The 24,103-nt window shown below is 44.6% G+C and overlaps 1 protein-coding gene across 2 annotated transcripts in view; it reads right to left on the bottom strand.

The window, feature by feature from the left end:
* The window catches only part of vps16 (VPS16 core subunit of CORVET and HOPS complexes), a 100,252-nt gene that overhangs the window by 59,670 nt on the left and 16,479 nt on the right, over positions 1-24,103 (bottom strand). For both annotated transcript variants that reach the window (XM_078551782.1, XM_078551781.1), the window contains exons 6-9: positions 23,235-23,350; positions 21,548-21,670; positions 6,871-6,926; positions 5,021-5,110 (exon numbers count right to left, since the gene is read on the bottom strand). In XM_078551782.1, the coding sequence (XP_078407908.1) occupies positions 5,021-5,110; positions 6,871-6,926; positions 21,548-21,670; positions 23,235-23,350 (385 nt within the window). The remainder of the gene's footprint in view (positions 1-5,020; positions 5,111-6,870; positions 6,927-21,547; positions 21,671-23,234; positions 23,351-24,103) is intronic.

The raw sequence follows: 24,103 nt of genomic DNA, 5'->3' as shown, positions 1-24,103 counted from the left end.
AATCAAAGAAAGCCACAGTAAGCCAGCTACATTGCTTCGCCACTACCTTGAAAGCTGTTTGAAAGCAGTCTCCTTAGTCATCGAGTATTCTGCGGTTTGGGCATCTTGAACCATTTGATCCCATTTCCGATGACTGGTCTCATTACTTCAAATGCCTAACACTCTTCTTTACCTCTAATGACATCATGGGGAGGACAAGAAGAGGGCGATTCTTTTGTCCTCATGCGGGAGCAAAACGTATGGGCTAATCCGCAGCCTCGTATCACCTAACACCCCCAATATGAAGACCTTCGATGAGTTAGTAAACATTGTAAAAAACCACCTGAGGCCAAAGCCCTCAGTCACTTTGCAACGTATTAAATTCGAGGAGTAGGCTTCCAGGAAAGACAATCACTGGTTATGTAGCTGCTTTAAAGTAATTAATGGAATATTGAGAGTTCGGAACTTCAATTAATGACATGAGATACCGATTAATATGCAGAATCGGGGCACGATGCTGTTCAAAGGCAATTGCTTTCTGAAACTAATCTAGACTTCAGTAAGGCATTAGAATTGGCAACAGCCATGGAGAGCGCTGTTAGAGATTCAGAGGCAATAAAAGATACACAAAATGGCTCCGTACATCTTGTAGGGCAGGAAGGACTGGTAACAAAAGGTGCAAAAATGTTGGACTCTGCAGAAAGGCGGGGAACAATTTAGGGATCATTGAAGAACAACAGTACTACAGTGAAAACCCACGACATTAATGAGAGAAATGCATCCAGGCAGCTTGCAGGCAATTGGCAATTCAGAAATATCAAATGCTTTTTCTGCCACCGCAATGGTCATATAATGCGGCACTGTCAAGATAGACTGGGACAGCACTTTAAAAACAAAAGTAGAAATCACGAAATCTGCCTTGTTGAAGAACCAGAAGAAGCAAAATCTGACATTTATTCATTATACAACCTGAAAGTGGGTAGAACTGAGCCAATTCAGGTACTTATTAGAGTCAATGAACAACCCATCAAGATGCAGGTCGATACTGGGGCATCAATGTCTGTCATAGGAGTACATAGGAGACACTCGAATAAAGGAGTCCATCCATTAAGTTTGGAAGAATCGGGCACTAAACTAAAAACATATATGGGTGAAGAAATAAGAGTGAAAGGGATATGTCAAGTCCTGGTGCAGTATGAGGATCAGTCTGCAAATTTACCCCTTATAGTAGTAGCTGGGGCAGGCCCCAGTTTAATTGGTGGCAACTGAGGCAAAAAGATTAAATTGCAACGGGCCGAGATTTTTCAAATCAGAACGAGAAACTTACAGAATTGTTACAAAAGTACGCTTCCATTTTCAGTGACGAGCTAGGAAGGATTCATGGGCTACAAGCCAAAATCCACACAGACCCTAATGCAACCCCCAGATTTATCAGAGCCAGATCAATCCCTTATGCTCTATGGGACAAGGTCGAGACCAAGGTAAACAGGCTGGAAAAGTTGGGTATCTTACAACTGGTGCAATTTTCCAGTGGGCAGCACCCATAGTACCCATACTGAAGCCAGACCAAAGTGTTTGTTTATGCGGTGACTATAAGTTAACTGTAAACAGAGTGGACAAACTTGATAGACACCCGACACTGAAGATTGACGAATTATATTAGAAATTGGCAGGGGGCATCACATATTCAAAACACAACATGAGCCACGCTTACCAGCAGGTAGAGTTGGAAGGCGGCTCTAGGGAATTCGTGACCATCAATACACATCGAGGGATCGTATCAATATAGTCGACTACCCTTTGGGGTCTTATCGGCGTGTGCTATTTTCCAGCGTACCATGGAAAATCTGCTATAGGGACTGTCCCATGTCGTTGTTTATCTGGATGATGTCTTAGTCACCGGATGAATTGATGAAGAACACTTAGCTAATTTGAAGGAGGTGCTGAAACGCTTCTCACAAGTAGGGGTGCACTTGAAGCAAGAAAAATGTCTTTTCCAAGCCAAAGAGGTAGTTTACTTGCGCCATAAGATCGACATGCAGGGCCTGCACCCCGTGGAAGAAAAGGTCAAGGCTATTCATGAGGCACCTGCACTGAGAAACACTACAGAACTAAAGACCTTCTTAGGCATGATAAACTACTATGGGCAATTTCTCCCAAATCTATCAACTGTACTGGCTCCGTTATACACATCGCTTAAGAAAAACCACAAATGGATTTGGCAAGCTCTGCACCAGGATGTGTTTCTGAAGGTAAAGCAATTATTAAGATCGGCCCTACTGGTCAACTTTGACCCAAAGAAAGAATTGATTTTAACTTGCGACATGTCCCCTTATGGAGTAGGGGCTGTATTTGCACATCGGATGGCTTCGAACTGGTTATACATCTCGCACGCTCAGTGCTGCAGAATGACGATATTCTCAAATTTGGAAGGACTGTGTTTGGTGTTCAGAAATTCCATCAATACCACCATGGTCACCATTTTCACATTATATCCAACCACAAGCCTCTGTTGGGATTATTTGGAGAGAATGAGACGGTAACCCCCCTCCATCGCATCTGCTCGCATCCAGAGGTGGGCACTGATATTGGCCGCTTACGAATACACTTTTATTCACCAATTGGGAACCCGGATTGAACATGCTGATGCACTGAGCCACCTCTCCCTGCCAGATAACATGAAGGTTCCAATTCCCCAGAGACTTGTCTTAGTGCTAAATTTTCTAGATTCCCCTCTTGTCCAAGCCAAACAAATCCGTGGGTGGACAAGCCGAGATCCACTTTTATCTCATGTCCGGAAGCAGATCTTGAATGGATGGTCAGGCGAGCCACAATCTGATGACATGAAGCCCTATTTCAATCGCAGAGATGAGCTCACCTGCCAGGGCGGTATATTGCTCTGGGGGGCAGGGGTTATTGTGCACCCAAGAAGGCGAAGGCCAAGGCCATTACTGGCCGAATTACATAACACTCACCCTGGCATTAGTAGAATGAAGATGCTTGCGTGCATTTACTTGTGGTGGCCAGGAATGGATGTGGACATCAAAACCCTAGTCAAAAGTTGTCTTCAATGCCAGCAGGTACAAAAGCTACCCCCCTTAGCTCCATTGCACTGGGAATGGCTGGGGCAGCCATGGGTGCGCCTCCACGTCGACTACGTGGGGGACTACGTGGGGCACTTCTTGGGCACAATGTTCCTTTTACTAATAGATTCCCACTCCAAGTGGATGGATGTCTTCGAAGTCCGGTCACCCACATTTGCTGCCACCATAGATAGTTTGCGACAGTTTTGCAGTGCATGGGTTTCCAGAGGTGCTCGTGTCAGGCAACGGGATTGCACTTACCAGCCTCAACGGAATAACTCATATCAAAACCTCGCCTTACCACCCCACTTCTAATGCTTTGGCTGAGCGGGTGGTCCAAATTTTTAAGCCCGGAATGAAAAAGCTGGACAGGGATTCCATCAGCACCGGGTTGTCACGGTTCCTGTTCGCATACCAGACGACACCACACACGACCATCAGTATTGCCCCCACTGAATTACTAATGAAGAGACATCTTCACACCCGTCTAACTCTTATCAGGCCAAATTTAGGGGGGAGGGTGGAGAGAAGACAAGCGGCTCAGATGACTAGACAAGATGGCCATAATCATGAAAGAAATTTAATGGTGGGAGGCACAGTTCTCTCGAAGAACTTTGGAGATGGGCCCAATTGGCTATTAGGCAAAGTGAGTGCCGTGACAGGGCCTCTCTCCTATAATGTGACGGTAAACAGCCAAATAATTAGATGACACATAGATCATCTCCGGAGAAGAGAGAGAGTCTCTCAGAAAGAATGCCGTCATCATTTACGTTTGAGACTGCAATGCACGTGGAAGAAATGTCACATGATTTGGAAGTACCGGTGGGGCCTGTTGGACCTGGGAGAGTCGAAGGTACTAACTTGCCCACTTCTACCGCAGGGCCTGGTGGACAGTTGACCCCTGAGAAGGGGGTCTAGGAAAAACCAGCCGAGGCCGTTGAGCTATGACGCTTAACACGTCCAAGGAAGCCTCCCCAGAGACTTGACTTGTAAATTCATGTAAATAATTGGGATGTTGTGATGCTTGTCAATTGCACTTTCAAGTAAAGGGGGAGGGATGTGGTAAAGTGGAGTGCTATGTACCTTTAAGAGAATGTAGTTAGTTGACCATGTGACTGCACTGACCAATCGCTACACAGCGCAGGCTTCTTGGGTAACTGTAAGTCTAGAGCTGGAGGTGATTGAAGAAGCACACATTATGTTAGTGCTCTGTTCTTAGTTCCAATAAAGCACCAGTGTTTGTTTAGTTAATCGGTCTCTCTGCCTATATTGTTTCAAGCACCAACTGTTGTGCTAATATCAAGGACGCAGCTAGCGTTCGCAGGACTAAGCGAACCTGATAACCAAAAATATAAAATCAAGAGACCACAAATCTGTTCATCTCAACCTTGAATATACTCAACAATGGATACTTAGGATAACCCAGAGAACATTTTTTGATCTAACTTTATCTTTTTCAAGCTCATGATTTTGTATTTATCTCACTTTCGAGCTCAAGATAATAAAATACCATAAACGTTCTGCAATGACAGCTATGTGTATCTTGTTTGCTATTTTTTTTTTGTCCTAGCGCAACAGTATAGTTCTTACGTTTTTAGCATGGAGAATGGTAGCAGGATTTCAGCATGGATTTCTCCATGATCTGAATTAATATTGCTCCACAGGCAAAAACATACTTGCCAATTTTTGCTTGCTTCTCTCCATCTCCTTCCCTCCCACAAATCCTAAAAATGTTTCACTCTCAAAGCTGAGAACTAGCAAAACTCTGGTTTTGAAAGTACATGCAACTTCTGGGAGAATGGGTGCTGATAAATTCAAGAGACAGTGGGATAACTATTCCCTGTATATTTTTTGGACTCTGGTATTAACCTGACAGTCTTTTTGGTCCTGTATGTTCTGGCAGCAGGAGAGGCATTCAGTGAGTACAGGAATCAATGGCAGTCATAGCATAAGGATACTTAATGGTCTCCTTTGAATTCCCTGCTATCAAAAGTAGGTTGTCCCAAATACCAACTACAGATGGATTGTTACTTTTAGGTCTATTACACCTGAAAATGGAAAGAAAGAAGTTACCAAAGCTAACATTCCTCTACTGTTCTTTCACATAAGCAAACATTGTTAAATGAGAGGCTTGCAGAATTGATTAATAATCACTGGTTTACTGTAGGCAGCCATTGTTTTGCCGATGAGAATTTGTTGCAAAACACTGCACATTACACTATATGAGCAAATATATTAATGGCCAGTATACAAGAACAATTAGGATCCAGGATTTAAACAGTTACTTTGCAACTGAAAAATGTATGCTGTTTTTCAAACTTTGATGCTTTCAAATGAAGAGTTTTTTCAGTCTTGTTTATTCTCCTAATTTTTTTCTGTAAATCGTTATGTCAGAAATTAGCAAAAAATGTCTTTGAAATGGATTTAAATGCACACTGAGTATTAGGCTCAAAATTAGTTAGAGAGAAGATTTAGCAATGTTTTTTGACTAGCATGTACATTTCTGAAAACGACCCAATGGACAAATAAGGAATTTCCCTAAAAAACATGTTAACAAAATTCAAACTTGAGATCTGTACTCATTTTTACTCCAAGTAAATTATTTCAGTTAAATATATAAATAATACACACACACCGTCTCCTCTTATTAAACAATTAGAACTTTACTATTTTTAAAATAGTGCCTTCATCGTTTCTCACCCCAGCCATTCAACAATGGTTTCCCAACTCAGAAATGTTGCTAAGTACAGTTCCAGGGCATCTTCCACTTATATCCACAAACCAAATCCTATGAGTTACGCAAGGGCAGAAAAGGCTGACTTTCCCCCTGGAATTCTCGCCTTCTGAACATAAAAATACAAGAAATAGGAGCAAGAGTGGGCCATTCAGCCCCTCGAGCCTGCTCCGCCACTTAAGGTTATGTCTGATCTACTTGTGGCCTTAAGCCACTTTCCTGCTGGCCCCCCCATAATCCCCAACTCCCCTGTAGATCAAAAATCTGTCTCACTCAGCCTTGAATATATTAAATGACCCTTCCTCCACTGCTCTCTGGGGAAGAGGATTCCAAAGGTTAGTGATCTAAGAGAAGAAATTCCTCCTCATCTCCATCTTAAATGGGAGATCCCTTATTTTCAAATTGTGCCCCTAGTCCTAGACTCCTCCACGAGGGGAAACATCCTCTCAGTATTCACTATCAAGCCCCTTCAAAATAACTCTTATTTGACTGGTGTCCTTTTAGATTTTAGATCATAACCTTTCCCTATTGGGAAGTTGAACCCTGGCCTCCACATGACAGGTGGGATATGAACCACTATACTGAGGAGGAGCTAGGTCAGTGATAGGAAATTTTCTATTCAAGCCCTATACCTAACTCAAACTAGGCTGACACTCTGGTGCAGTACAGGAAGAGTGCCAAATTTTCAGAGTGCAGTCCTTTGGAAACAACATTAAATTGAGGCTCTATTTTCAAGGAGGTGGGACAGTACATAACTAGAATTTGGAAGGAGTCAGGAGATGTGGAACATCTATTCCAACACACTATTACACACAGGTAGAAGGTAAGTTTTCACTCAATTTGTCAAAGGAAAGTATCTCAGTACAGATGTGCCATTAGGCAGAGGGTGTTGAGCAGATGTTAGCCATTTCTCTACAGGAAGGGATGGAGCAGTTCAGGCTGCTCTCATACTCTTCCTATATGATCTAACTCAAATTTAGAAGTTCTCCATTTGCCACTGCTGTGTCATGTTGGTATAATACATACGCGTGAAACTCAAATTCATTTGATCAATGAGCCACATCTACTACTTACCAGGCAAACTGCTTAGGCGGTGTTTGGAAGTTTGTGTCAACCACACACAATTTATCCTAGAAACAAAGCGGCATAAATTTTAAATATTTCTTACTGATATATAAAATAAATCCAGCGTTTCTTTCTTTGATCATAAAGCAGCCACAGTAAACATTATTTAGCAGCTTCAACACTACTCTGTGTGTGACCATTTGCCAGTTTACTCCACTTACCCATTTCCCCTCACTGAAGCATTATATATCACAAATTCCAGGCAGTTCACGGTGTTCCCTGTTCCTTCATAATTCATAAGAAATGCATCCCACAAAAAAGATCTCCATGTCACGTATATATATTAAACTTATACTTTAACCGTATGTGGTATATCAGATTATATAATATCATGATATGCTAATTTGATAGCGAACCCACTTTTAGCAATTACAGCAAGGGCAATTAGGATGGGCAATAAATGCTGACCTAGCCAGCGATGCTCTCATCCCATGAACGAATAAAAACAAAGCACCTAAAATACTAGAGTCATAACAACACAAACAGCCAATCGAGTCCATCTCAGCTCTCCATAGAACAATCCACTCAGTCCATTACCCCACTCTATCCCCATACTCCTGCAAGTTTATCTTCCTCAAGTGTCTAACCAATTTTCTTGTGGAATCATTCATCACCTCGTTTTCCATCAGTCTTGTTGACAGCAGTGAGTTCCAGGTCACTGGGTCTCGCTGTGTAAAAAGGTTTTCCTCACATCCCCCTGCATCTCTTGCCCAAAACCTTATTTCTCCTAGGGCTTGTACAAATAGCTAATGGGAATAGCTTTTCTTTGTCCATCTTATCTAAACCTGTCAGAATCTTGTACACCTCTAACAAATCTCCCCTCAATCTCCTTTGCTCCAAGGAGCACAACTCCTGCTTCTCCAACCTAACGCTGTAGCTAAAATCTGTCTTCCCTGGAAAAATTCTGACAAATCTCCTCTGTATCCTCTCAAGGATCCTTACAACCTTCGTAAAATGAGGTGACCAGACCTGGATGCAAAACTCCAGTTGCAGCCTAACCAGGGCTTTATGCAGGTGAGGCGTACTTCTCTCTTTTTCTACTCAATGCCTCTCTTAATGAAGCCCAAGATCCCATATTGCTTTGCTAATTACTGCCTCAATATGCCCTGCCACCTTCAAAGATCGATGCACATGAACTCCAAGGTCCTTCTGCCCCTGCTTCAATTTATTTGTCTGCTCTGCTCCTGAGAACCATTGCTCCCATCTTCAACCTATCTTTCCTCTCCACAGTTCTTGATCATATTGTTGCCACCTAACCTCATGCTCATCTTTCCTTTAACTCCATGCTAGAATCCCTACAATCAGGTTTCTATCACTGCCAGAGTATTGAAACTGGTCTTACTAAAGTCACAAATGACCTCTTATGTTACTTTGGTAAACTATTCCTCTTCAGCCTTCTCAACCTGCAGACTTTGACATGAGTGATCATACCATCAATATCCTGAGGGTTACCAATGACCAGAAACTTAACTGGACTAGCCATATAAATACTGCGGCTAAAAGAGCAGGTCAGAGGCTAGGAATCCCGCAGCGAGTAACTCACTTCCTGACTCCCCAAAGCCTGTCCACCATCTACAAGGCACAAGTCAGGAGTGTGATGGAATACTCTCCACTTGCCTGCATGAGTGCAGCTCCAACAACACTCAAAAAGCTTCACACCATCCAGGGCAAAGCAGCCTGCTTGACTGGCATCCCATCCACAAACATTCACTCCCTCCACCACCAATGCACAGTGGCAGCAGTATGTACCATCTACATGATGCACTACAGGAATTTCCCAAGGCTCCTCCAGCAGAACCTTCCAAATCCACAATCACTAACATCTAGAAGGACAAGGGCAGCAGACCTTGGGAACACCACCTCCTGGAAGTTTCCCTCCAAGTCACTCACCATCCTGACTTGGAAATATATCGCCGTTCCTTCACTGTCACTGGGTTAAAATCCTGGAACTCCCCCCACTGCAACCCCCTTAACAGCACTGTGGGTGTACCTTCAGCACAGGGACTGCAGCGGTTCAAGAAAGCAATTCACAAGGGCAATTAGAAGTGGGCAATAAATGCTGGCCTAGCCAGCACTGTCCACATCCCATGAATGAATTTTTAAAAAAATCCTCCTCCAATCTCTCTCCTCCATCATCCAGCTGGGTGGAAGACCCTGGCCCGGTTCTTACCTGGCCATTCTTAGCCAGAGAATCACCTGCAATGGCTGCTTTTTCCACTCCCATATTGTTATCTCTGGAGTCCCCAAAGTTCAATTCTTGACTCCCTCCTATTTCTCATCAACATGTTGCTCCTTGGCGGCATCATCCGAAAATACAATGTCAGAATTCACACATTGATACCATGATACCAAAATACTGCGGATGCTCGAAATCTGAAATAAAAACAAAAAATACTGGAAAAACTCAGCAGGTCTGGCAGCATCTGAGGAGAGAGAAACAGAGTTAACATTTCGAGTCTGTATGACTCTTCAGAGCTCTAAATAAAGAGTCATATGGACCCGAGTCTGTATGACTCTTCTTTAGAGCTCTGAGGGACTCGAAATGTTAACTCTGCTTCTCTCTCCACAGATGCTGCCAGACCTGCTGGGTTTTTCCAGCATTTTTTGTTTTTATTACTATGACAGCACCCAGCTCTACCTCAACACCAACTCTCTTGAACCCTCCACTGTCTCGGATTTGTCAAACTGTTTATCTGACATCCAGTACAAGATGAGCAGAAATTTCTTCCAACTAAATATTGAGAAGGCCGAAGTCACTGCCTTTTGAGCCCACAGCATGAATCCTGTTTCCTAGCCACCAATTCCATTTCACACCCTGGCAACTGTCTAAGGTTGAACCAGACTGCTCACAAACATGCTGTCATATCTGAACCCAAAACGAGCTTCCGACTATATAGCCGGTCGATCACCAAGACCGCCTATTTCCACCTCCGTAACATCTGTCTCCGCATTTACCTCAACTCATTTGCAGCTGAACTCCTCATCCATGCTTATGTTACCTCGAGACTTGATTACTGCAATCACCTCTAGGCTCCCATCTTGCACCCGATAAAACTCGAGTGCATCAAAAACTCTGCTGCTGCTACATCCTAATTCACACCAAGTCCATTCACCCATCAGTTCTGTGGTCACTGACCTACATTGACTTCTGGTCCGTTAATTTCGATTTTAAAAATACAAATATACACAAACATACTACAAACAAATTAGGACCAGGAGGCCATTCAGCTCCTCCACCATTTGACAAGATTGTGGCTGAGTTGATTGTGGTCTCTACTTCCATGTCCACCCCTATACTCTTTGATTCCCTTGTCAGTCAAGAATCTATCCAACTCAGCCTTAAAAATATTCAATAAACGTACCTCCACTGCTCTCTGGGGAAGAGAGCTGCACAAACTAACAACCTTCTAAGAAAAAAATTCTTCTCATCTCTGTTTTAAATGGGAGACCACATATTTTTAAGCTGTGTCCCCTAGTTCCCGTCTCTCCCACAAGGGGAAACATCCTTTCAGTATTCACCCTGTCAAGTCCCCTCAGAAGCTTATATGTTCCAATAAGATCAGCTCTCATTCTTCTAAACTCCAATCGATACAGGTCAAAACTGTCCAACCTTCTCTCATAAGGCCACTCCTTCATCTCAGCGATCAGTCAAGTGAACCTTCTCTGAACTGCTTCCAATGCAATTATATCCTTCCTTAAAAAAGACCAAAACTGTACACTGTACTCCAGATGTGCCCTCACCAACAAGTGTAGCAAAACTTTTATATTCCATTACCCTTGCAATAAATTACAACATTCCATTTCCCTTCCTAACCACTTGCTGCATCTGCATACTAAATTTTGGTGATTCATGTACCAGGCCACCCAGATCACTCTGTCCTGCAGAGTTTTTCAATCTCTCTCCATTTAAATAATATGCTGCTTTCCAAGTCTTCCTGCCAAAGTGGACAAGTTCACATTTTCTCACATTATACTCCATCGGTCAATTTTTTTGCCCACTCACTTAACCTATCTATATCCCCTTGCAGACTCCTTACGCCCTCTTAACAACTTAGCCTCCTACCTATCTTAGTGTTGCCGACAAATTTAGCTATCATATATTTGATCCTTTCATCCAAGTCACTGATATAGCTTGCAAATAGTTGAGGTCCAGGCACTGATCCCACTCGTTACATCTTGTCAACCCAAAAATGACCCATTTATACTTACTTTTTGCTTCCTGTTAGCTAACCAATCCTCTATCCATGCTAATACATTACCTCCTACACCATGAGCTCTTTTTTTGTGCAGTAGCTTTTGATGTGGCACCTTGTCAAATGCCTTCTGGAAATCCAAGTACACCACATCTATTATCCATTATGCTTGTTACTTCCTCAAAGAACTCTAATAAATTAGTCAAACACAACTTCCCTTTCACAAAACCATTTTGACTCTGCCTGATTGCATTACGATTTTCTAAGTGTCTTGCTATAGCCTCCTTAAGAATAGATCCTAGCATTTTCCCTATGACAGATGTGAGGCTATCTGGCCTGTAATTTCCTGCTTTCTCTATTCAAGGAAGGGGGGAGATAGGAGCTACTTTCACTATTTTCCAATGATGAGATATTTCTAGAATCTAGGGAATTTTGAAAAATTAAAATCAATGTACCTACCCAATGTACCCAGCAGCCAGTTCTTTTAAGACCTTAGGGTGAAGTCCATCAGGGCCTGAAAACTTGTCAGCCTTTAGTTCTAATAATTTTCTCAGTACCTTTTCAACGGTATTTGCAATTATTTTTAAACCCATCCTTCCCTTTCACCTCTTGATTTACAATTAGTTCTGGAATCTTACTTGTGTCTTCTACAGTGACAAGAGACATAAAATATCTGTTCAATGCAACTGTCATTGCCTTGTTTTCCGTTATCAATTCCCCATTCTCACTCTCTAAAAGACCAACGCTCACTTTAGTTACTCTTTTCCTTTTTAAATATCTGTAGAAACTCTTACCATCTGTTTTTATATTTCTAGCTTGCTTTCTCTCATACTCTAATTTTTCCCTCCTTATTATTCTTTTACTTATTCTTTGCAGTTTTTTATATCCTGTCCGATCTTTTGACCTGCTACTAATCTTCACGGAAGTGTACGCTTTTTCTTTCAATTTGATACTATCTTTATCTTCCTTAGCCACGAATGATGCATCCTTCTCCTAGAGTCTCTCTTTCTCACTGGAATCTATATTTGCTGACTGTTGTGAAATCTCTCCTTAAATGTCTTCCACTACTGACATATCCCTTAACCTAATTTCCCAGTTCACTTTAGCCAGCTCAGTCTTCATACCTTTATGATTGCCTTTATTTAAGTTTAAAACACTTGTGTTAGACCAACTCTTCTCTCCCTCAAACTGAATGCGAAACTCAGCTATGTTATGATCACTGCTATCTCAGAGCGCCTTTACTACGAGGTCATAAATTAATCCTGTCTCGTCGCACATTACCAGGTCTAGAATAAGCTGCTCTCTGGTTGGCTCTAGAAAAGTGCTACTCTAAGAAACTGTTCTGAAGACAGTGTATGAACTCATCTTCCAGGCTACCTTTGCCAATTTGATTCGTTCAATCAGTATGTAGATTAAAATCACCCATGATAATTGCCATACCGTTCTCACAAGCCTCTATTATTTCTTCCTGTATACTCTATCTTACAGTGTAGTTACTGTTAGGGGACCTATAAACTACTCCCACAAGTGGCCTTTGCTATTTCTTAACTCTACTCAAACTAATTCAACGGGTGAATTTTCCCCTCATTGCACTAAGTGCGATAGAGGGTGTGAAAAACGGTGCCAGTCATAATGGCGGGTTTTCACGCCATATCATCTGCTTCCCGCCACGTTAATTATGCACACACAGGAAACAGGCCGGATCGCGAGCAGGCAGCCTCTACTTCACCCGCCCCACCGTGAGCTCACTGCTTCCTCACTCCAGGTACCATATTTAAACAGCACAAATGCAGAGCTTTGTCAATATCTGCAGCCCAGGATTGCCACAGATGAGAGAGATGGCCCCAAAAGGGAAGAAAATAGCTGCGCCCAAATTCAGTGACGCCTCCCTGGAACGCCTGCTGGATGCAGTCAAGGCTCGCCACGATGTCCTAAAACCCCGTGATGGCTAGAGGAGGTCCACTAATCTCACCACTCTGGCTTGGCAGTGGTGCTCTGTGTCAACGCAGCACAGAAGAGGTCAGCCACCCAATGCAGAAAGAGGATGAATGGTCTCATCCATGCCACCAGGGTAAATCAACTATCTCATCACTCTCAAGTCACACTCACTAGCCCATCAACATTCACTGCCAACTCACATGCTGCCAGCGCAAGGGACATCACTCACTCTCTCGTACACACATTCACATATTCATCTGGGCACATATCCTCTGCAGTTCACATCCTCATCCCGTGGACTGGGCCTGCGCCGACAGTGAGGTGGACGGCGCACACCCAAGTAAGGATCCTGCACCAGTTCATCCCTCAGACAACCATATTGTGAATGAATTGTCCTGTTTTAGAGTCATCTGCCATGCAGTAATTATCGCTCCATTCTTTCATAGGAACCTCTGGACAGCACCCAAGGGCAACCACAAGTCATGCCCTCAGCTCCAACCCCAAGGACACCTTGGATGAGGAACCAGAGGAGGGCACCATCGAAGACCCGTCACAGTGCTCACCCACACCCTCCAGCATCGCAGAGACACAGACCTTGGTGAGACCTAGTTCTAAGGCAGGCTCGGGGTCATAATCTGGTGAGTACAGCATACAATCTGGTCCACGGAGTGAGGTCACCAGCACTTGGAGGACAACTGAGGGCCAGGAATCTGCAGAGAGTCAGATGACGAGCTTCCGGATTTGGTCCTAAACCAGTTGGTGGAGCTGCAAAGACAATCACGGGTACATCAAGGAAGGGATGTCAGTTGCATTCCTCAGATTGCAATGGACAATGGAAAAGTCTCAGAAGGCGGTGGAGGTGGGGGTCATTGAATATTTTTAAGGTAGAGGTAGATTGATTCCCTTGCCTAACAAGAATATAAGGTTACTTGGGGTGGTTGGGAATATGGAATTCAAAACACAAACAGATCAGCCATGATATTGGTGAACGGGGGAGCAGGCTCGAGGGGCCGACTGGCCGACTTCTGCTCCTATTTCGTATGTTTATTTGAGTCCATCCGTGTTCAGTCTGAGGTGATAGCGCCGGCATGCCAACACACCAAGGCCAACATGGAGACCTTGGTCCAGGACACTGGTCCAGCACTGCTACAGGAGCAGCAGTCCATCACTTTTGCCATTGGTGTCATCCATCAGTGGCTATATGAGAGCAGATGGAGTGCCTAGATCTCACTCCAGCAGCCCCTTCTCCTCAAGGAGTCAGCCAGGTGGCCTCGGGCACCCATAGGGAGGACCACCACCACCAGCAGCTGGACACCCCAGGGCCATCTACCCACATGACTCCAAGGCTGTCCAGCTGACCCCAATTCCTTCTTCCTGTGACCCCATCACCTCCAGCTCCACAGGCTGAGGATGGTACACCTGTCCCACAGCAGGGCACCAAAAGCAGGCTGGGGCCTTCCAAGTCTCGGCCCTCCGGAGTACACCCACAAAGTCATCAGAGAAAACAGGGGGTAGCAGTCACCAGGCTGCATCTGCCTCTGCTGTCAATGCCGGGGAAGCATCATGACATAGCAGTAGGGTTAGGAAAGTTAAAAGGTTGAGGAGAACAACGGTAGCATGGGTGTTCACAACATGTAGATAATGATTTTTTTATTCATTTACAAGATGTGGGCTTCACTGGCGAGGCTAGCATTTATTGCCCATCCATAATTGCCCTTGAGAAGGTGGTGGTGAGCTGCCTTTTTGAACCACTGCAGTCCCTGTGGTGTAGGTACACCCACAGTGCTGTTAAGGGGGGTGGGGAAGAGAGTTCCAGGATTTTAAACCAGCGGCAGTGACAGAATGGCAATATATTTCCAAGTCAGGAAGGTGAGTGGCTTGGAGGGAAATTTCCAGGTGATGGTATTCCCATGGGTCCCCTGCCCTTGTCCTTCTAGATGGTAGCGGTCATGAGTTTAGAATGTCAAGGGGCGATGGTTAGGGTCTCTCTTGTTGGAGATGGTCATTGTCTAGCACTTGTGTGGTGTGAATATTACTTGCTACTTGTCAGCCCAAGCCTGGATATTGTCCAGGTCTTGCTGCATTTGGACATGAACTGCTTCAATATCTGAGGAGTCACAAATGGTGCTAAACATTATGCAATCATCAGCAAACATCCCCACTTCTGACCTTATGATGGAAGGAAGGTCATTGATGAAGCAGTTGAAGTTGAGCCCAGGACACTACCCTGAGAAACTCCTGCAGTAATGTCCCGGAACTGAGATGATTAACTTCCAACAACCACAACCATCTTCCTTTGTGTTAGGTATGACTCCAACCAGCAGAGCTTTCTCCCTGATTCTCACTGACTCCAGTTTTGCAAGGGCTTCTTGATGCCACACTTGGTCAAATGTTGCCTTGATGTCAGGGACAGTCGTTCTCACCACATCTCTGAAGTTCAGTTCTTTTGTGCATGTTTGAACCAAGGCTGTAATGAGGTCAGAAGCTGAGTGGCCCTGGTGGAACCTACACTTAACATCAGTGAGCAGGGTATTGCTAAGGAAGTGTCGCTTGATAGCACTGTCGATGACCCCTACCATCACTTTACTGATGATCGAGAGTAAACTGATGGGGCGCTAATTGGCCAGGTTGGATTTGTCTTGCTTTTTTTGTACAGGACATACCCGAGCAATTTTCCACATTGCCAGGCAGATGCTACTGGAACAGCTTGGCAAGGGGCTTGACAAGTTCCAGAGAACAAGTCTTCAGTATTATTGCTGGGATATTGTCAGGGCCCATAGCCTTTCCAGTATCCAGTGCCTTCAGCCGTTTCTCGATTTCACAAATGTAAATAGAATCACACCCATTTCACATCTACATCTCTTATGCATGCTCCCTCTTTATGATGAGCTGTGTTGCTGTCAAATCCATGGTCCCTTCCCAGCACTTACTGCAAATGTCACTAGCATGAGCCTCTCATCTATGTAGTGTGCTTCCATATCACCACAGTATGTGGCCCTTTTCCAGGCCATTCTCAACATCAGATGCCTCAACCTTAACGTTAAGTGTACTTGTGGAACATGTACATGCTTTGCAAGGTCATGTCATGTTTATTCTTGGCTGTGTAAGATTGAGGCAGAGGTGTTCTCCTATCTCGCCTGCATTCTTGAAAGGAGAGATGCGTTAATGCATAGAAAAGGGTCATATATCGCCCAACTCCATTTGCTCTCTGTCTTCTGGCAGGGTTTTCATGCTATGTGCCCATGCTCAGAACTCATGTGCGCTCCTGTATGCCAACCACATTTCTGACTTTGCGAGTGTATGTCTGCTAAGCTCACCAGTAAGTGGGAGCACCTCGCTACCTCAAGGTGCCGAAGCTCTGCCCCTCAGCCACTTTATTGCCCTGGCACTCAAATCTACAACCTTGAGCAATTCTCAACCTGTAATTCTCTGGATTGCAGCCATAAGGCTCTCATCACAATGTTGGGATGCAGCACTGTGCCTCCCATCACCTAACAGTCGCTGAGACAAGTGATGCTAACTGCAAGTGGAGCTATTTGGCAGTCAATAGAGCCTTTGAGCATGCTCTGGAAGCATACGTCATAACTTTAGACAATGCTGAGGGGAGCAATGGGATAGGAGTGAGGATGCTTCTGAGGCTTCATCTTCCTTCAAAGGGTCAGGACAATGTGAGCCTGATGTGTAACTATTCATACTCATATTGAAGTGTGTGTTTGAAATGAGAGGAATAGCAACGCTGGTATTAATCTTGGCCCATGAAGGAGGACTCTTTGTCCAAGAGATTACTCACTGCAACTCATCATCCTCCTCGTGGAATCTGCTGGCAATGAGGGCCTCACCTGTATGCCTGCCTCATCTGGCCCATGCGATGGCCACTTCCCCTGCAGCCTCAGCTTCCTTGAATTCAACATCCTCCATCCTTTTCGATGTCCTCCTCATCAGAGGAGAGATGCAGCTCCTCTATGTCAGCATCTGGCAAGTCCTCCCCATTTTGCAGTGCCAGGTTGTACAACACGCAGCAAGTCACGATGATCGGTGAGACCCTATCGGGCTATAGTGGAGTGCTCCACCAGATCTATCCAGGCATCAGAATCTCATCTTTAGGATCTCGGTGGTGTTCTCCACCAATGTTTGGCTAGTGGCACAAGTCTCGTTGTACCTTCTCCCTGCGGAAGTCTGAGGCCGCCACACAGGTGTCATCAGCCACATCCTTTGCAGCTACCCTGTGTCACTGTGAGGAGCCAGCCCTAGATCCTGTGTGATCCTTCAAAGATGTCCAGGATCTGCAATCTACTCAAGATGCAAGTTGTGGATGCTTCCTGGGTATCTGGCTTAAACCTGCATGATAAGTTTCTCATGGTCGCAGAGTGGTGTGTATTGTTTATGGGCAGAATCTTGCCCTTGGATGGCGGGCGGGCCCCACCGGGTTGGCAGTGGGCAGGCAGTGGGGGGGGGGGGGGGGGGGGATTCCCCATCTGTCAAAGTGCGCTGTTTCACACATGCACGTGAAAGAGCGCACTGCTCCCTGTCTCGGGGAGAATACTGACAGTGGTAAAAACTTTAAAAATAGAAACATTCAAAACTTATTACCATGTCCCCTTCATGTGACAATGTCACACGAGATGGGACATGTTAATAAAGAACACATAAACTTTATTATTTTAGTACACAACAGACATGAAACTTCATCCCACCAGTGGATGAAGTTTCATGAATAATCAGAAGCCTGCTGGGGCTCCTGGCCTGCCCGGCCGCCTTAAGGTTGGCCGGGCAGGTCTTTAAGTACTTTAGCTAGCCTGTCAATGGCCTCAATTGGCCATTGACAGGTCGGCGGACGGATAGCTGATTTCGCTGTCCGCCCACCTTCCTAAAAATTTAAATGGCCTGGGATGATGTCGGGGGTTCCTCCCAACGTCATCCCGCGTCACTTTCCCCTCGGTGACCGGGCCACGCCCCCAAATCGCCGAGGGGAAAATCCTGGTCTATGTGTTGGAGTGCCTGTTGCCAGGGAGCTTTTATAGCCACGAGTGCAGTCGATGGCACCCTCCACCTGTGGGAATCTGGACATCTTAGCAAAGCTCACTGCTCTGGTGTCTTGGCTTGCTTGATCTCTGTTAAAGTTGATGTAATTGTGGGCCTTGCAAAAAGGGCATCTGTGACCTCCTGTATGCATTTGTGTTTGTACACTTGAGAGATCCCACAGAGGTCCCCAGTGGGACCCTGGAAGGACCCAGTGGTGTAGAAGTTAAGTGTAGTGGTTACTTTCAGAGCCACTGGCAATGGATGCCCTCCCAGTCCCCATGGTGCCAATCCTGGAGAATGTGACAAATATGAGTCATTAGATCCCTGGACATGTGGAGGCATCGGTGACAATGGTTCTCGCTCACCTGCAGATAAGACATGTGAGTTCTGTACACCCTTGGTCTTGCCAGTCACCTATGCACGATATTTCTGTGAGCCTCATCCTCTGCATCCAGGGGGTACCCTGCTGGCCCTTAGTCTTGAGGGTTTTGCTACTCCCTTTGACCAGCCAGGTGCCTCGGTCGCAACCTTCACCTTCTTCTCTCCTGCCTGTAAGCGATTATGCAGACAGCAATAAATCCAGCCTCCTGATGGTCTCCTCTCTGCAGTATCAATGAGAGTGAGACGACAGTCAGCATCAATCTCCAATCATCCGTCAATGACTCATCAGTGAATATGGACTCAAGGGATTTGTTTCCATGTCAACAAATATTCACCCCTGAAATGATGGCCGTTTCAAGGTGCTCCTCCACCTTTACATGACCGCCTGCTTGAGATTGCTTTGACCAGGCCCTTGGATGTGCTGCTTTCAGCCCAGGCACTGGAATCCTTATTCACTGCACTCTAACACTACACTCTTTGGAATAAAATGAGGGTAAATGTTTAGTCAGGAAATTAGATTATTTGAGGGGAACCTGAGGCATCTCTTCATTGAACCGTCCAGCGTCATTATTCTAATACGCTTCTGAAGCTTGCCCAGTTGCTCCGTAGTTCGTTATCGATCTGGGGAATTTCCACGCTATGAACAAGGGGTTAAAACAAGGAGATTGATTAAAGTCTCTTTGCAGGATTAGTTTCGCATGAACGCACATCATTACTGTACTTTCCTGATTCCCTGCATTGTCATTGAAAGGCTCCAAACTGTCTCAGCTGTGCCTCTCTCCTCATTTGAGAATGCACAGTTCAGTTGGGTGCCCCTTCAATCAAGCCTTCAAAGGTGTCAGCTGTGGCTCAGTTCATAGCACCCTCGCCTTTGAATCAGAGGGTTGTGGGTTCATGTCCCACTCCCGAAAACCAAGAACTGTGATTGTACTCGAAAGAGTTGCAATCTGTGACTGTTGATAACTCGAAAGAGTTTCAATCAAGCCTTCAGTGCAGGCATCTGTCTTCCAATCTGCTTGCAGAGACCTCATCACCAGAGTTTCTCCTCATTTTAATTTTGTACTGCGCCATCGCTGCAGGTTGGAAGATGGCTGTGCTGAGCTCTCACTTCCAGACCAGCTTGGACCCTCCATGTAAGTATGGACACCTCTCCAATCATCCTGGAGGAGCTTAATGTTCAGGTTTCCCTCCTTCCAAGACCTCTCAATCCTCCCCCTGTATTCCTTGATCCCATTATGATTGTGGTGGATATTCGCTTATTAACCCCTGAACATTTTGAGATGGATGTGCCTGTGCCCCGTGTGGAGCTCCACCCCTCCACATCGTGAGACCACTTGCACAGTTACACGTATACCCATACCACATACCCTCAGATGGCCCCACAATGCCTTTTCCCCATCTGTAGGCTGTAGATGCCTCCAGTGACTGAGTGTGCCATCTGCAGCCCAGTCTGATAGCAGAAATCCCATGGATGATTGGTGTTACGACAATGCCCAGTGCACAACATGCTGGGCACGATTGAGACTGAACTGACATACCTTTCTCCTTCCCTCGGCTGGGGCAAGGACAGTCTTTGAAGTTCAAAAATGTAAACTGAAGCGCTTCTTCACTCAGCACTCCTCCCATTCTGGCCCCAAGTGGCTTACGTCATTTTGTAACATACTCTTTCCCCATCCTGGCACTGAGGCCGCAAACCCCTTGCACCCTCCCCTAGTCATGTGTCTGAATTCAACCTTCCCCACTCATACCTCCCAGTACAGCCCTGCCTTTGCAGCTCTTCTCACTCCTGAGGCCAGTTTCCCCTCTTCCCCAGTGCAGCCCTTGCCCTGCAGTCCCTTCCCGTGCCTCAGGCCAGTCCCCCCCCACCTTCCTTAGTACAGCCCTAGTCCTGTAGCCATTCCCATGCCTCAGGCCAGTTTCACCCCTCCTTCCCAGTGCAGCCCCTTCCCATGCCTCAGGCTAGTATCCCCCCCACCTTCCCTAGTACAGCCCTAGTCCTGCAGGACCTTTCAATACTGAGACCAGTTTTCCCCCTTTCCCAGTGCAGCCCTTGCCCTGCAGCTCCTTCCATGCCTCAGGACAGTTTCCCCCCCTTCCCCAGTGCAACCCTAACCCTGCAGCCCAATAAAAGCCACCCCCGCCTTAGCGTTGGTGTGGAAGGTAGAGACTTTCCTCTGACACCCCCTGAAATCGATGTTGTGCTGCCTGCAAAGCCTAGTGCGGATTACCATTAGCGCTGCACAATGCGATATAGGCGAATGAACCTTGAAGTCACGAGCAAAGTGCAGGTCGCCAGCTGTACGTCACCCATATACCGTTGTGAAACACGTCTTTTTAATTGCACGCCGACATGCCCTGATGATCCAGCGTGGGGGGATGATTCTAGTAAAGAGTCCTTATAATGAGATGCAAATATATTGAAATTATGTTTTTGACATGCCACGACAGGAAACGTGGCCGACCATCGAAGGCTGCTGCACACAATCGTGGACTGGTTTTACAACGTCATAAAACCGATTTTTGCCCTACTCACAATATTTTCTGCTCCCGCCCGCCATGATGCCCACCACAAATGGGAGTGGAAAATCCAGGCCTACATCTTGATCTTTAGAAGTAAGGTCATCGCTCACTATTGTACTGATGTCATCCTTCATTAAGAGAGAATCCTTGTTTTCAAATCCCTCCAAGGTCCCTCTCTACCACTAACCTCCTCCAGCCCTACAAACCCGCTGAGATCTCTGCATTCCTCCAATTCTAACCCCATGTGCATCCCTGATTTTAATCACTCCACCACTGGCGGCTTTGCCTTCAGCTGCCAAAGCCCTAAACTCTGGGATTCTCTCTGCCTCTCTCTTTGACCAAATTTTTCATCATCTGTCCTACCATCTCCTTATGTGGCTCAGTGTCAAATTCTGTTTGATAAAATTCCTGTGGAGCACCTTGAGATGTTCTTACTATTTTAAAAGGCTCTACATAAATGCAAGTTTTTGTTGTAAATTGTTAAAACTTTCATCAACAAATTAGTTAATTTGATCTTTTCATAGTAACTAACAAAAAAAATCATACTATCATGTTTAGACTGCTCACCTTACCTTCAATGATGAAGAACCCATCCAAATGTTACCAGTGTCTGTAAATAGAGCAAGCCTTTTATAATTGAATGAAATAGCAATTTGGGTATACGAGCAGACTTGCGGTCCAAGGCCAGGAGGAGTCTACAACAGAAAAAGTGATTTTTAAAATTAATTTAAATTCCCATCATTACTTTTCTTCCTATTCCCTAAGGGTGCAGAGGCTTTGTGCCTCTACTCCTCTTTTTACTATTTGTGATCTGTACAAGTTGGTTTACTCTTCGATTTCCCCAAATTTAAAAGCATGCCCTTCGTCAATACAGTCACCATTAAGGCTGGAAAGTTACTCAGTCTCCCTTAGTGGGAGGGTCTGTGTTTTACCAATTCATGGTTAAATATATATTTTGCCAACAGGCCTGCTCAGCTGTATGCAATCTTTAGTATTATTAAGTTTTCTAAATTAACGCTTGTAATTAGTTGACAGCCTCAGGGTAAAGGGAAGACCTTTTAGAACAGAGATGAGGAGAAACTTCTTTAGCCAGAGAGTGGTGAATCTATGGAATTCATTGCCACAGAAGGCTGTGGAGGCCAGGTCATTGAGTGTATTTAAGACCGAGATAGATAGGTTCTTGATTGGTAAGGGGATCAAAGGTTACGGGGAAAAGGCGGGAGAATGGGGTTGAGAAACTTATCAGCCATGATTGAATGGTGGAGCAGACTCAATGGGCCGAATGGCCTAATTTCTGCTCCTATGTCTTATGGTCTGGACTGAAACACTTATGGATCAGTTTAGGTCAATTTAGAAGGATGATGGAAACAAAGTATTTGTCATTATTACTTCCATTAATAACCATCGAATAATCCTGTGGTAGCACTCTTGCATTGGAGTCAGAAGGTCATAACTTCAAGTCCCGCTCCAGATACTTTAGCACAAAATCTAGGCTGACGCTCCATAGTAAGGGAGTGCTGCAAAATCTGAAGCACTGTCTTTCAGATGAGATGTTAAGCCAAGATGTCTGCCTTCTCAGGTGGACATAAAAAGTCCCATGGCATTATCTGAAGAGCAGGGGAGTTCTCCCAGTGTTGTGGTTAACATTTATCTTTCGATCAATATTAACCAGATTTATCCAATTATAACATTCTGGATAATGGGACCTTGCTGTGTGCAAATTAGCTGCCACAGTTGTTACAGTGATTACAGTTCGAAAATGCTTAATTGGTTAGAATGCACTTTGGGATGCCCTGAGGTCATGAAAGGTGCTTTATAAAATAAAGTCTCTGGAGAAGAGAGGGAATGAATAAACTTGCATTTATATGGCACTCATTCCTTTAGAATATTCCAAAGCTCTCTATTGCTGATTAATTGCTTCTAATTATCTTCTCTGTTGCTACTGCACATTCTACATGGAATTGCCAACTGACTCCAAAGATCTCTTATACCTCAGTCAGTGCCATGGTGAAGTTACCAGATAGTGGGTGCCATGCCATTTGATAGCATCTTACTTTTATTCAGGTCAACGCCCATTTCAATACCTGTAAGGCACTTGTCATCTTATAATGGGATTCAAGTTCAAACCTCCCATTTGGTTGTCTGGGGCATTTATATACTGTCAATTACCAAATATATCTTAATCTGTACTTTGTTTCTTGTGTGAAACGCACTAACTCTCCAGTACATGTTATTGTATCAGGCAGATTTTATGCTTACAACAGATATGCAGGAAGCATTATCTAAGATATATAAATCCTTCCCATTAGCAAGAACAATTTTGGTCTGTCGATCTTGTATTAATACAGCCCAGCATGTTGGTGGGTGCTGCAGTCCTGTTAGGGAGAAAAAAGTAAAATTTAGTATCTGCTGGTACATATTTACCAAAATTAAGTCTCCCTGTAATATTTTGCTCTCCTTTATACCCTCAAAGGATAATGGTAAAATACAATATGCTGAATGCTAGCCCAGATGGTGCTACTACATATTAAAAACATAAAAAACTCAAAGCTGGCAAAGATATTAGTCACATCTAGTCCTTCTTGCTTGCCTACCAGTTGCATATCATAATATGTTTCCTTTCAAAGCACTTCAATAATTTTGTCTTGAATCTCTTCCCTTGATAGCTGCTCCAATAAACAACTCCCTTTCAATATTTCTTTGCAATTTTTCTGAATCCATATCTATCTGTGTGTTAGGAAAAGGTGAACCAGACTGTCCTGAAGTCAACTAATTTCATTCTAGTATTGATTTTTCTGAATATTGTAGTAAAGCTGCCCTTTGTCTGTTAAATAGGGAAGAATGTCAATTTGAAGAACCACTAGGCTTTGGGCCAGGGCTGACTGTGTAGCAGTGCCCAGTTACAGGATGGAGAAAGAATAGAAGAACATAAGAAATGGGAGCAAGAGTAAGCTATTCAGCCTTTAGAGCCTGCTTTGCCATTCTATAAGATTATGGCCTCAACTCCATCTTCCTACACTATCTCATTATCCTTTAATTCCCTTAGTGCCCAAAAATCTACCCATCTCTCTCCTGAATATATTCAATGACTGAGCATTCACAGCTCTCTTGGATAGAGAATTCTAAAG

This window comes from Cetorhinus maximus, chromosome 11 (genome assembly GCF_964194155.1).
Source record: "Cetorhinus maximus chromosome 11, sCetMax3.hap1.1, whole genome shotgun sequence".
NCBI classification, from domain to species: Eukaryota; Metazoa; Chordata; class Chondrichthyes; order Lamniformes; family Cetorhinidae; genus Cetorhinus; species Cetorhinus maximus.
The sequence above is the reverse complement of the archived record's forward strand: the minus strand, read 5'-3'. Positions and strand labels throughout refer to the sequence as shown.